The sequence below is a fragment of the Vigna umbellata genome, chromosome 11 (genome assembly GCF_029865625.1).
Source record: "Vigna umbellata cultivar VRB3 chromosome 11, Vumbellata_1.0, whole genome shotgun sequence".
NCBI lineage: Eukaryota > Viridiplantae > Streptophyta > Magnoliopsida > Fabales > Fabaceae > Vigna > Vigna umbellata.
The window spans coordinates 28,808,422-28,822,167 of NC_142175.1; the positions used below are offsets into that span (position 1 = coordinate 28,808,422).

Genomic DNA, 13,746 nt, shown 5'->3' on the forward strand with positions numbered 1-13,746 from the left:
GTTTTATTTCAAAGGAAACGTTACCAGCAAACAGATTATAAATTCAACACTTCTGCATTCTTGTTCAACTTGTCGGAGTAATCTTTGAACTCAACCATTTTTTTTTTCAACTTGTCGGTGTAATATTTGAATCCAACCATTTGTTTTCATGAAGCTAGGAAGTTATAGAATACGCGGTTGAGTATAAATATTAAAGTTATATTGGTAGAATAAGTTTTAAATGTTTGTCATCTTCAAACCAAATTGCATACTTATCCTGAATTTAATTAGATTATATTAATGAAATTACTTTAATCACACTTTTTGTTCATAATTATTTTAGTTCACAAAAAAAACATTTAATATATGTAATTTTAGACTTTTAACCTCTATTAACGAAAAACGTTAAATTAATAACGTCTTATCCATTCATAAACGTATGTATTTATAATGAATAATAGACGTTAAATTGTGTTTTTTTTAAAAAAAAAAAAATTGACAGTATTTTCTTCACTTAAATCATAAAATAATAATATACAAATCAAAAATACACTATAGCAATGTGCAGAATTTTGTTTAAGTATTATAAATATGTCAAATATAGTGGTAAAGTACTGAAAATTTTGTAAAAATACTAAAAAAAACGTGTGTTAAAGGATTGAATTTATAAGATTCCAGAATCTCAATCCCTCCGACAATTGGTCAATACATTTGTCACCTCATTTATAAAAAAAACAAAAACACAATCTCTAAAAATACAGACTTTTCTCTTTTTTTTTTCTTACTTCGTGTTTCTCTTATTGAACATTGGAAATCACTATAGTGATTCTTTTAACAAATCCTTTCTTTTTATCTAATCAGTTTTTCCATCCCACTAAGTTAAATTTTAGCTCTTTTTTCTCTATATCAATTATGTTTTTCTTTTAAAAATTTCTTGCTTGCATGTCATCTGAGTCATCAATATGAGTCCAAGTTGATAAATGATCATAATGATATGGTTTGATCATATTTGTGATGGTTCTATAGGTAGACAAAATATTATGTGGTATTGAGAACATTTTGACGTTAGAATTGTCTAGAACTCTAGAACTGTTTTCACGTACGAAAGGAAAGTTAATATTCTTCTTTTACTCGTTAAGTTTTGTTAAGATTTTAAATTGTGATTTTGAAAGGAATCTGGTTTTTTGCTGGATATGTTGTTGTTTGATCTATAAATTGGTGATTGGGTCAAATTAATGCAAATTATGACATGTTTTATAACGGGATAGGTTAAGAAAGGTTTGGAATTATCAGTTTGAGTGATTGAACAAGTTAATAAAGGTTTGAAATTACCAATTTAAGTGACTAAAACAAGTAAAACTCTACAATTCAACACTATGTTGTCATGTGCTAAGTGGCGCAAATGGGCGTTGGGCTCCAACTTTCCTTTTTAAGTTAGTGAGTATTTTCGCAACAGAGCGTTGAGTGATAGTTTGTATTGTTAGGCATGCCTAGTCGTTTTCATTGCTAAGCGTACTCATCATAGAGAGAGCTTCATAGGTCTCAAACACTAGCGCCAACTTAGGATGTTGGATACTAATTAGATTTTAGGTTTTTTAAACGTTGACGTTAGGTTCGTCATTAATATTGTTTATGTTTGCTATGAAATTCTTATTTTTTTTTTTAATAATCACTTTTAATGTATATGAGATAACATGTATTAAGTTATTTCATGAATAAGATATTGATACATTTGATTAACTCTTTAACTAGAACTTTAATTTTTGTAATATCTTTTGAAAAATCGATTTTGTTAGACTTTTTTTATAATACATTTTGCTCTGCATGTACACTATTTTTATTTCAATATACCTTTTGGAATGGCGGTAATAAATTAATAATAGGTTTAATTCTCTTGCTTTGTATTTATAAATATATAATATTTTATTTCAGTGATTTTAAACTATTAAAATGAAATAGTACATCCCTAATATATTTCATATTATATAATAAATGCATTTAATTATGCATTCAATAATATATTTTTAAATTACATAATCTATAAATATATTTTAAACTATATAATTCGTAATAGATTTTTTAATTTAACAATAAAAAATGCATTTTGGATTCCGTATATTCTCAAAAATATAAGTTTTTAAAAAAATGTTAAAATTCAACATTCTCCCAAAAGTGTTTTCTAAAAGTGTTAAAATTTTGGTATCTAAAAAATAGTTGCCGAAAATGTGATAAATTCAACACATTTTGTTGTGTTTTTCTGACCGTAATACAAGTAGAGTTCTTTAAAGCATTAAATTTTAACTCTTTATGCTTATCCTTTCATGATTATGTAGTGTTTATCAAATTAGAGTTTTACCCTTCATAAGAAAACATTGACCTCACTCAATTAATAAAAAAAATTAAATGGTCAGAATTTAATTAAAAAATATTTTTATATATTGTATGACATTAATAATAGATTAATACAATATAAAATAAAATAATTAAAGCTAAATAATATATCCTCAAAAATATAAATTTAAAATTAAATTAAATTTGTTGTAAAATTATATTTAATTTGTATTTTTTTTTCTCATTTTACATGTATTAGACCCTTTAACAGACATTTTTACTAAACACTTATGATTAACATGTAGATTGACGACTTTCGATGATAAACACTTATGATTAACATGTAATCAAAATTTTCATTTTAGCTACAATTACTTTTTTTTAATCTAGTTTGATCAAATTTAACTACAGTGGAAAGTGCTTTTTAGAAGTCGATTTTTTAAAAAAAATTTAAGTTGTTTTGCGTTTGTTATGAATTAATATATTGTTTTATTGATTTTTTAAGAGAATCCTAGAAATAAAAATTGAAATTACGAGATTTTAAAATGGAAACCTAGGACTGCATATGGATCACTCCTTCAGTTTGAGTGATAGAAATATTTAATTAAGTTAAAATATGTTTACTTTTTTATCTTGTATATGAAAAGTAATCACATTCTAGGTAGAGTTGTGAAAACGGATAACTCTGCTCGATGTGGCCCGGTTCATCACGCCTTGGTCACTTAGTGAGCCAACACAACATGACTCACTTATTAGCAAACTGAAAAAATTCGAACTTGATCCGTTTCACCACGGGTTGATGAGTTAAACGGATTGGTTCACCGACTCAATTAATTTTTTTTAAATAAAAAATATATTTTTTAATTCAAATCTAACTAAATTTTACTTTAAAATGATGTTAAACTCCAACAACAATTCAAAATAAAAAAATATCATACAATCCCAAAGTAATTCAAAAACAAGCACAAAAGACAAACAAAGAAGTTTTTAATATTGATAATAACGAATAATACGAAATACAAAATAATAAATAATTAAATTAAATTAGGTAGATTGGTGAGCCGGCTCACCACGAGTTCAACCTAGATGAGCCGGTTCTAAGTGAGCCGGATTGGAAAGTAACTCGCATAAATAATTATATTTTTTTCAAATCCAATCCGACTCAAACCCGTGGTGGACCGGGTTGACTAAAGGATTACAACCCATTTTCATAACACTAATTCTATGTAATTAAGTTATACGTGGTTAGAATGATTATTTTTTTATAATCAAACCTTTTATTAAAACATAATTTTGATAAAAATATACTGAATTATGTTCTTTTTATATAATTAAAATTATTTAATAGGCTGGCTCCCATAATTGATAATTCTAGTCCACATATGAGTTGGGCTCACGAGTTGCTTAGGTTTAGGCCCTTCTGGAGCCATCAATCTTGCGGGCTATTACCAACACCACTAGTTATAAAAAGGTAAAAATTAAATAAAATGTATTTCAGATTTTTATTTTAAAAAATAAAAAAGTCTAATTTTTTTATCTAGAAAATAAATCTCGAAATACAAATCAAAAACATTTTTGTTTCTCTTCACGTTTTGAAAAACTCCTTATTTTTTTTTTCTTGAAATATAGTTTTTGTGCATTTTCTCGCCAAATTGAAAAATGGAAAGAGAATTAGAGTAAATTAATAAAATTTTTGAATTTACATAAGTATTTATTTGAAAAAAATACTTTCAAAATAGTAAAAGAAATACTGTCAGGTCTTTCTACTTCTAAGAAAGTTTAGTTTTGGGCATATGCAAACCAAGTTTCTATGACCTTACTACTCACTTATTTGGTCATTGCTTATCACTTAATTTTGATGTCTGTTTTGATAGTTTTTCTTAAAATAATGAGTGAATTGATGCATTTTGTCCTCAAACCAGCAGAACACAGAGCAATGAACGAAAGAAAATACAGCAAAACAAAACAAGCTAGGTTTTCGACTCTGAACTCCCAACTGAGAAGGAATAAAGAATTCGCGTCTGGAAAGGATCAATGATCGCCTAAGAAAGTCGGCAACCACAGTGAATTCGGCTTTGAATGGGGCAAAGGAAAAAGCAAGCTTGGCACAACCATAGACAAAGAGCGCAATGCTCGACCTTGAAGGTCACCAATGAAAAGGAAGAAGATAAATTCGTAAAGGAAGCTTGAAAGTGACCTAGCTTTTTTGAGCCGAAATTCGTAAAAAAGAAAGAAGAAAGTATCGCATCATTTCATTTGTGCATTTTGTCAAACATTTTTACGTCAGTAGCTTATAAAATAATAAAAAAAACTCAAATATGACACCGTGTCAAAATGGTGTATAAACAACTAAGTTAACATATCATTTTCCTTTGATGAATCATTTAAACTAGTATCCTCGTTTTCTCGTAGACATGAGAAGAGGACTGAAGCCCTTTCCCCATTTCTTAAATTCTTTATGGTACACACATGCTTTAGTTTCTCATATTTTCCTTAAAGTTGTTTTCCTTCTCTGTACGCGTTTTAATGTTTTTACTTCGTTTCTAAAGAAACTGATATGAACTTTATTCAAATAAAGAAATTTGACACAAAAATCAATTATATTAGAAACCAAAAAATTGTATATGCAGTTATAATTCGTTTTACAAGTTATTGATTTTCATGACAAATATTTCAAAACTCATTTCTAAAAAATCTTTGATTAATTGAAAGTGAAAAATTATACTATGTATATCCATCAAACTCAATGATTTACTTGAACAACTATACATATAATGCAATGATGAAGATAACACTACAAAAAGAAAGGCATTACCGAAGGCCAAAAGTTCTTGGAAACAGCCCGAAACCGTCGGTACAAGGTAATTACAGACGTCTTATCGACGGTCAAAGTGCCCTAGGTAAATTCCTTGTCGCTAACATTTATCGAGGGCTTCCGGCCTTCGGTAATTACCGAAGGGCGGAAGCTTTTGGTAATTACCTATAGTGGGTATTTACCGAGGGGCATAAGCCTTCGGTAAGTTCGAGACAGATCTCAGGCACAATTGTATTTCTAATGAAACCAATCAAACCTGTATAAATTATTCACAACACAAACAGACGTGCATAACATTTTCCAACCACATACAAACCTGCATAATGTGCATCTCAATCATGCAATCATTGATCAGAAAAACAATATAACATTTGAATCATTCAATCATCCATAGAACATGTATTTATAAATGTTCTAACATAATGATGTTCTAACATCCAAATCATTTAATTGATCTAACATCCAAATGATCTAAACTCCAAATGTTCTAATATTCAAATGTTTCTATAACAACTAATAACAAAATAAAACTAATAATGTACATAGTTATCATCAGAATGATCTTCATCATCCTGCTCCTCTGTAGGCTGGACTGATGTCGGTTGGACTGATGAGGGTTGGACTGATGTGGGCTGTTGAGGAACAGCGGGTGATGGGGAGGGTCGTGGCTGGGTCGGAGGGATAATTGCCTGATCTTGTGAAGTTTCAGGCAACACTCTCATAATCAGGGCCTTAAAGTTTCTAAACTCTGCTCTCAAATCAGTGATTTCCTGGTCACGTTGCTCCAGTGCCTGCGTGAGGCGGACAACGACCTCGTCAGCAGTAGTGGTGGAAGAAGAAGATTGGTGCTTTAGAGTACCTCTTCTCGATGTTGTATAGTTTGCAACAAGTTGTCCTGCACCGTACACTCATCCCTTTTTCTTCCCACCAACGATGTCGACCCAACACTGTGTCCTACGGATGTCGTCTTCTGCATTACTCGCATCATCCGGTGTAGGAGCTGACCCATGTTCAGATCTAACCTGTGAAAGTCTTGTAGAAAATTCTTCTTGTTCAAACATTAAAAGCAATGTTAGGGAATGATAGAATAACATAAATGAGAAATTACTAATAGTAATAGTGTTATTTGCTTACATGAGTCTTCCGAGATCTTTCATCAACGAATTCATTAGTGCCCTTCCGAACATGAGTTTGTGCAAAGACCTCATCAACATGGATCGCCCGTACCAAAGCTTGTGCCTGTAACATAATTTAGAGTTACAAGTGTACATATGAAATAGAAAATACATAACTTATATATGAAAAAAACAAAAAAGTATTGATATTAACCATATGAATGGCATGCTCATGAATCGTGATCGACCCACCAGTATGCAGGGTGCCACCCCTTTCAGAAGCTCTGTTCCTCTGGGCTTTGGCACACTTATTGCGAAACTCTACTGAATTCCAATGAGTCAGTAAAGAGTTCCAAATTTGCTCGCCCAACCAGTAAGGTCGCTGTGCTGCATTGCGGGCATCCCTAAACATCTTTGACAGCCGATGAGATGCTTTCATGTGGAAATTTCTTTGTATCTGTGTTTCATGTTCAGGTTTCCACTGCACCTTCATCTGTAACATTAAACAGAACAAACATTGATTAATGAACATACTAAAATAAGAATGACAATTAGTTCAATGGATTGTTCACCTGAAAACGCTGCCAAAATGACTTTTTGTCGTCATCAGGTATTGCTCCCCAAGTAAGCCATGGACTTAAAAACTATTGCTTAATTGAACGTGTGGTGGCCTGGGAAGCAACCCTGGATGGAATAAACCTGCATAATAAAAGTCATTTAAATTAATGCAATATTTAAACATCAAAATGGTTAAACAAGGGATTAAAATCTTACCCTTTACCATTAAGTTGGACAATTTTACAACTCTAAAATCAAACATTATTTAAGATTTTTAAATTCAATGTACAAATCAACTATATGAATGCATATTCAGTTGTAAAATGCCTAATATGAATGGATTAAACTCAAAACATATTGCATTCACATTCAACTACTGTGTTTGTGTGTTTTGGTTTCTAAATGACCAGTCAAGCCTTTATATAGGCTAAAGCAAAGAGCTAAAACTGGAAAATGAATCAACAAGATAGGTAACAATTAACTAAGTACCTAAATCAAAGGTAACAACTAACCAAGTACCTATATCACGTGCAACATATTTAATCCAAAACTACACTTTACTAATTGATGGACCATACCATATCATGAATATCATGTGTAGCCCCATCTCATACCTTTGTGTTCCCTCTAACAAAGAAACCTTCTCTCTTATTTTGTTCCATATTTTTATAATTTGGCTATAATAACGTTATTTGATACAAAATTATATATATAGTTCCACAGGAAGATGTGCTTAAATATATCTATATAATTTCTATTATATAGATAGAAATTATATATATAATTCCACAAGAAGATGTGCTTAAATATATCTATATAATTTCTATTATATATTAATCCAAAACTACACTTTACTAATTGATGGACCATACCATATCATGAATATCATGTGTAGCCCCATCTCATACCTTTGTGTTCCCTCTAACAAAAAAACCTTCTCTCTTATTTTGTTCCATATTTTTATAATTTGGCTTTAATAACGTTATTTGATACAAAATTATATATATAGTTCCACAAGAAGATGTGCTTAAATATATCTATATAATTTCTATTATATATTGATATTGTATCTTCAAAACAAGAATGAACACTGAATAGAGAGAATTTAATATACAAAAGAATGAGAAGCACTTGTATAAAGATACAAAGTTCATCAAATATAAGGTGTGATATATAAAAGAGCACATGAATCACTCACTTCTATAATAGCTTATGTGAAGTAATAATTGGCACAATTTTTCTTACACCTGACACTTTTTCTTATTAGTATCTATAGAAAAAAATAGTTAAAATCAGTTTTCAAAATTTATACATAATTTAAATTACAAAAGTTATTATATTATTGAATTTTTCTCATGTAGAGTTGTTCTCCATGATAATAATTTTCCTTATTTATTTACTAAATGTATTCAGTATTTACAATCTAATATAACAACAACAAATTTAAGAGAAAGTTTTACTACAACTATAAGTCTACAATGGAGATGCCAAGACTTAGAATTCAAACCACAATGAACTTACCTAATTTTAAAGGAAGCAATATCTCAGCAGCAACTATTATTATATCAACTTGAAATAACCTAGAAAATGGTGTAAACTCCTTCCAAAAGTACATAGGAAAGTGAGTGGGTTTGAAAAATATTCACACTAGTATGGACTTGTACCCTTCATTTTTCAACAGCAACCACTGCATAAAGCATTCTTGCTCCTTCACTCTTTGCTTGTGACTCCACTCAATCCTCCACACACTTATCATGCTACCTATTTTGCCTATTCACCTTTCATTCCCATAAAATTAAAAAAAGGTTTCATAATTTTTACAACTCATCAAAATCTTCTCTAATTAGGAGATATTTTCAAAACTCACACTTCCTATGTTCGGAGTAGAGGAACTTCAGTTGCAGGTAGTCCTCATCGTGGCAACCCAGACTAGCCAGAAACATTTACAAAAACTATCACTTTCAATCCAATATAATCATGTTGAATCAAACAATAATACACTAATTCCATACAACAAGAACTCCTAATCTCTATATCAGATTTATTAACTGAACAAAGCATCCAACACATATATCCTTTCCAAAACTCCACAATCCCTCTCACATCAACACAAAACATCAACAATTTAATTTCATTTCCACCGAACATAACATTATCTTCTTCAGTTTACTTTCCAACCCAATTTGTTTTAGTTAACATCCAAACAAGAACTGATCAAAACAATCCCACTTCTTTTCATTATTGTATGACTATTCAATCAATATTACTATACCCACTTGTCCCGGACTCATACAACAATTTCAGTTCAGAAATATTAAAACATCACATAGAGAAAAAAATAATATTAACAAACAGGGCAGCCACCAAAAGGTACATAATTTGAAGCAATAACTTACCTCTACGGCAGCAACAACCCTAGGTGTATTAGCACCTCCAATAGCCTCTCTTGCAAAGCCCTTCTCACGCACAGAAAGCCAAATCGTCACGCAGCCCCTGAATTAGCCTCCCTCGCGAACTTGAAGTTGTGCTCACGCCGTGACACCACCCACTGACCCGGAGACGCACCTCCTCACACCGCCAAAGGATCGTCATTAACAAACCCTAAGAGAAGCATCGTCCACAATGGAAGGTGTCACATCAAGGCCTTCGCCCTTCAACCACACACGCTTTTGGAGAATGGAGAGGAGCTCGAGAATAGTCAATGGCGATGGCGAAACTGTAATAGACGAGTGGGAAACAATGGCAATGGTGTTTTCGAACTCTGAACGAGAAAGGTAGACAAATTATGGTGGGGGTAGAGGGGAGAGGGTGGAGTAGTGAACGAGAGAAAGGGGAAGCTTACTTTTGCGAAAAGGGATTTTGGGAGAATAGAGAAAGGAATTCCCAATTCCTAATTTCATTAAGTTCATGCCTATACCGACGGCCAAAAGCCTTCGGTAAGTTCGTTGCCCATTACCGTCGTGTACAAGTTGTCTGTAATAACCATCTTAATTGATCGTCGATAAATCCTTCGGTAATACATCTTTACCAATGGCCAAAAGGTCGTCGGTATGAATCCTTCGGTAATTAACGCGTTTTTGGTAGTGTAAAATAAATCCAAGTTGAACTGGATATTATAGTTCAATGGATTTAAGACTCATATAACTTGAAAAATTCATACTAAAGATAAGAAATAATCATGGTATTTCCCTTTTAAATTTTGAAAGAATAAGATTGTTGAAGCAAGTATTGTTTAGACTTTGTAAAGGTTAATGAGAAATAAATGCATAATTGGATGGTAACTAGGAATTTATTATTTTTGTTTTAAGAAATGTTTAGTTTAACCCATATTAAGATGTCTTGTTATCTTTGAAGGTTAATTGATTACCAAAGGTCTTTTGAGGAGTTGTATAGAAAGTTGAACGTGGTTCTCTAGTTAGGAGAATTGGCTCTCTCCAAAATTGTCTAGACTTTGTTTATGAGTGATTTTGCAATTTTTTTTCTTGGATGAGTGAGTTTCCTTATCATTGGTGGTGTTTAGTGAATCAAAATGGTTTAATCATTTTGGAGGTCCCTATTTCTGCAGAATCGTCTCAATTAGATCCTCCTATTTTCAAAAAGCTCAATTAGGTCTCTGTTTTTGTAAAATTAGCTCAATTGGGACCTTGTCGTTAATTAGAGTGGACAACGTTAAAATTTCTCTATCTTGACTTGTTGACTGTGCAATTTTTAATGACATGACATAGTGTAGTTGGCTTAGGTGGAATTTATGTTATTTTAAGTTTTAAATAAGTTAAATTTAATCAAAACACAAAGTTTTATTAAGGATAACTTAGGAATTTTGTGGTTTGATTGTTGAGTGTGCTTAGGGAAAATTGGGGATAGGTCATAGAGGCCCTTAGGGTTAGCGATGGTCTCAATTTGGTGCAGCACCTTGAGATCGGAGAAGTTGTACACAAAGATCTTGTGCGCTAGGACCACCACGATGCGGTCGCGCCGGAGCCGGACGCCCTTCACCTTAGAGCGGAAGGATAACTCGCAGATGCAGTGGGACTGGTGGTTGTCCCATATCATAACCTTGTTAGGAGGGGAGGGGGATAGTGTGGGTTGGCGCGACCACCGACGAAGGCAAGTATGTTGTAGCGAAAGAGCATGTGGACGAGGCCAACACCGCCGCTAGGGCCGAAATCACGACGGAAGATCTCCCGGAAAGGGTCGTAGTTGTAGATGCGGAAGCCGCGATCAATGGTCGTGGCGAAGCATCCAGAATCTTGGTTGAAAGAAAGGTGGAAGAGCGTGGCGACTTGGGAGTCGAGGGTTTGGGCGGCAGTACCGGTGGATGCGAGGGTTGGCTCCACGGAATCGAGGGCTTGTGGTGGTGTGTGGGAAATTATTGGGAATGTAATCGATTTGAATATGATAGAAATTGAAGTGTTTTATTCTAGAGGAAGGTTTTGGTTTTGTGTGGAGTTGAAAAATGGAAGAAGTTGAGGTAGGTCGAAAGAAGGGAAGTTGTACTGTATTTCGCACACACTCAACAATCAAACAACAAAATCCTAAGTTATCCCTGATAAAACGTTAAAACGTTATGATTTGATTAAATTTAACTTATTTAAAACTTAAAATAACATAAATTCCACCTAAGACAACCACATTGTTCCACGTCATTAAAAATTGCATAGTCAGCAAGTCAAGATAGAGAAATATTAACGTTGTCCACTCTAATTAACGACAAGTTCTAATTGAGCCAATTTGACAAAAATAGGGACCTAATTGAGATCTTTGAAAATATGAGGACCTAATTGAGACGATTATGCAGAAATACGGATCTTCAAAATTAAAATCAATCAAAATATATCTTAGTTCATTCAATTGTGGAGGCCAAAGCTCAGATATGTGGTTTGAATATAGGTGGGTCAAAAGCATAAGCATTGGTGGCCAACTCAGGTCCTAGTAAACAATTACAGGTCCTTGTAATCGATTACTAGAAGCATTTTTTGGAGTTGTATAGAATTGGGCTCCAAGGGTTGCCTCGACTTTGTTTTGTAGTATTTTTTCAATATTTTTCCTTGGATGAGTGAGTGAAAAACATCGACCTCGATTATAATTAAGACGATGAATCAAATAAACTTTTTTTCATAACTGTTTTCAATATTAATTATGGTTAAATTCAATTAACTCATTAAGTTATAATCTATTCATTCCTAATAGAATAATCTAACATAATAGATAAAAAAAATCGAAAAATGTAATTCATTCATTAATAAAAAAAACATTACAATATTAAACAAACATTACACTAATAAAATACTTGATTCATTAATAAAAAACATTACAAAATAAGAAAGGCAATATTATCACATCTAAGACAGTCTTTGTTGGTCGAAACAACTATATATATAATTCATTTGTTCCTCTAGGTGTCCTACTCAAGCTTCGATTTGTCCTCTAAGTCTCCTACTTGAGCGTCGATGTTGTCAAATGTATTCCCCACAAATGTGTGAAGGTCTCAGATGTCATTGATAACTTGTGTCAGTATTATAGAACAACTCTCTTGCAGAAGGGGATACGCTTGGCGTACATCACGTATTTCATGGGCATCCTCTCTTTTGTGAACCCAGTTTTCATGTAGGCACGAGCCGCTTCAGAAAATTGAAAAAAGATAATAAACTTCGTAATAATGATGGTTCCATAACACTAAATCAACAATATACAAAAGTAAAATGACTCAATTTGCACTTACATTGCTATCAGATGGTTCCATTAATCTATGGTACGTTTAGTAGTTCCTATACCTGTCATGTTCCTTGGATTATTCACAAGCGGTATTCAAGCTCTCATTTTTGCTACTTTAGCTGCGGCTTATATAGGTGAATCCATTGAAGGCCATCATTGACTAGTTTTCTAAAAAATAGTATTTTTTGTTTAGCTTGCCACACATATATTGTGGCTCAATAGAATCTACAAAGTAAACATCTATCTATAAAGCGCGTATAAAACCAAATGTTAAGGGCAACTACCACCAATGCCAACAAAGTCTCCTACAACAACATATACAAAAAAATATTCATCACCAACAGCCTTTACAAACCAACATAAAACATAATAAAACAACAAGCACCTTAACACTTTGGTTCTACAAACACCTAATCATCAACATACAACAGAGGAAAACAACAACCCAATCATCAACAACAAAAATAACACAAAGAGAAATCATAACCTATGACTTTATGGTTCTATGCACCTCAACACTATGGAAGACTCATTCTTTCACCCAAAAACTCTCACACGTTCGAAAAAGGAGACACCTTTACTCCTTTGTCAAGAACGCGAGAAAGACGTGATGCGAAAACAATGTGAAGCAACAATGGAGGTCACGGTGGAGGCGACCGTCGAGGTCACAATAGGTGAGAAACGAACGAGAAATCGTGAAAGGGAGAGAGGGCAAAAGTCCCGAGAAAGAGACGAGAGAATATGAAGACATACGAAAGGCGATGGAACGCGAGAATGGTGGTCATGCACCGATGTACGCACTAGTGCAGAAAAGGGTTTTAACTTCTATTATTTGAGGCTTTTGGCGTCAAATCACTATCTGATGTCTTATTGGAAGACATCAATGAGACGTCAAACCCCATGGTCAGACCTCTATATAGACGTCAGACTATACAGGTCGGACGTCTATATAAACTTTTGGGATTCTGGACTGACCATTTTGGCGTTTGAACTAGTGAATTCGACGTCTAAATACGAATTAGATGTCGAATGCTCTCAAGTCGGACGTCTAAGACCAATAAAAGATTAATTTCTGCCATATTTTTGGTGTCCATTTTGGAGCAGCTGACGTGTTAATCAATTTAAACATTGGTGCCCCCCAAATCGGATGTCTAAATATAAATTTTATTTACAGAAATGCCATCGATCATTTTTTACATTGAACATTAGGTGGTTTGACGTCTAATGAGTGAT

The 13,746-nt window shown here is 32.9% G+C and overlaps 1 protein-coding gene across 1 annotated transcript; it reads right to left on the reverse strand.

The window, feature by feature from the left end:
• Positions 1-6,247: 6,247 nt before the first annotated feature.
• On the reverse strand, positions 6,248-6,679 carry LOC148191432 (uncharacterized). Its single transcript, XM_088101992.1, has 2 exons — positions 6,455-6,679; positions 6,248-6,364 (listed from the first exon to the last, which is right to left on the reverse strand). Exons 1-2 carry the CDS (start codon positions 6,677-6,679, stop codon positions 6,248-6,250), a joined length of 342 nt encoding a protein of 113 aa, XP_087958118.1.
• Positions 6,680-13,746: the final 7,067 nt, after the last annotated feature.

Excerpts from the sequence above, each read along its gene's own strand:
- LOC148191432 (XM_088101992.1), bottom strand. The coding sequence starts at position 6,679 with ATGAAAGCATCTCATCGGCTGTCAAAGATGTTTAGGGATGCCCGCAAT. Across the intron at positions 6,365-6,454 it reads ATGAGCATGCCATTCATATG|GCACAAGCTTTGGTACGGGC; the intron begins GTTAATATCAAT and ends ATTATGTTACAG.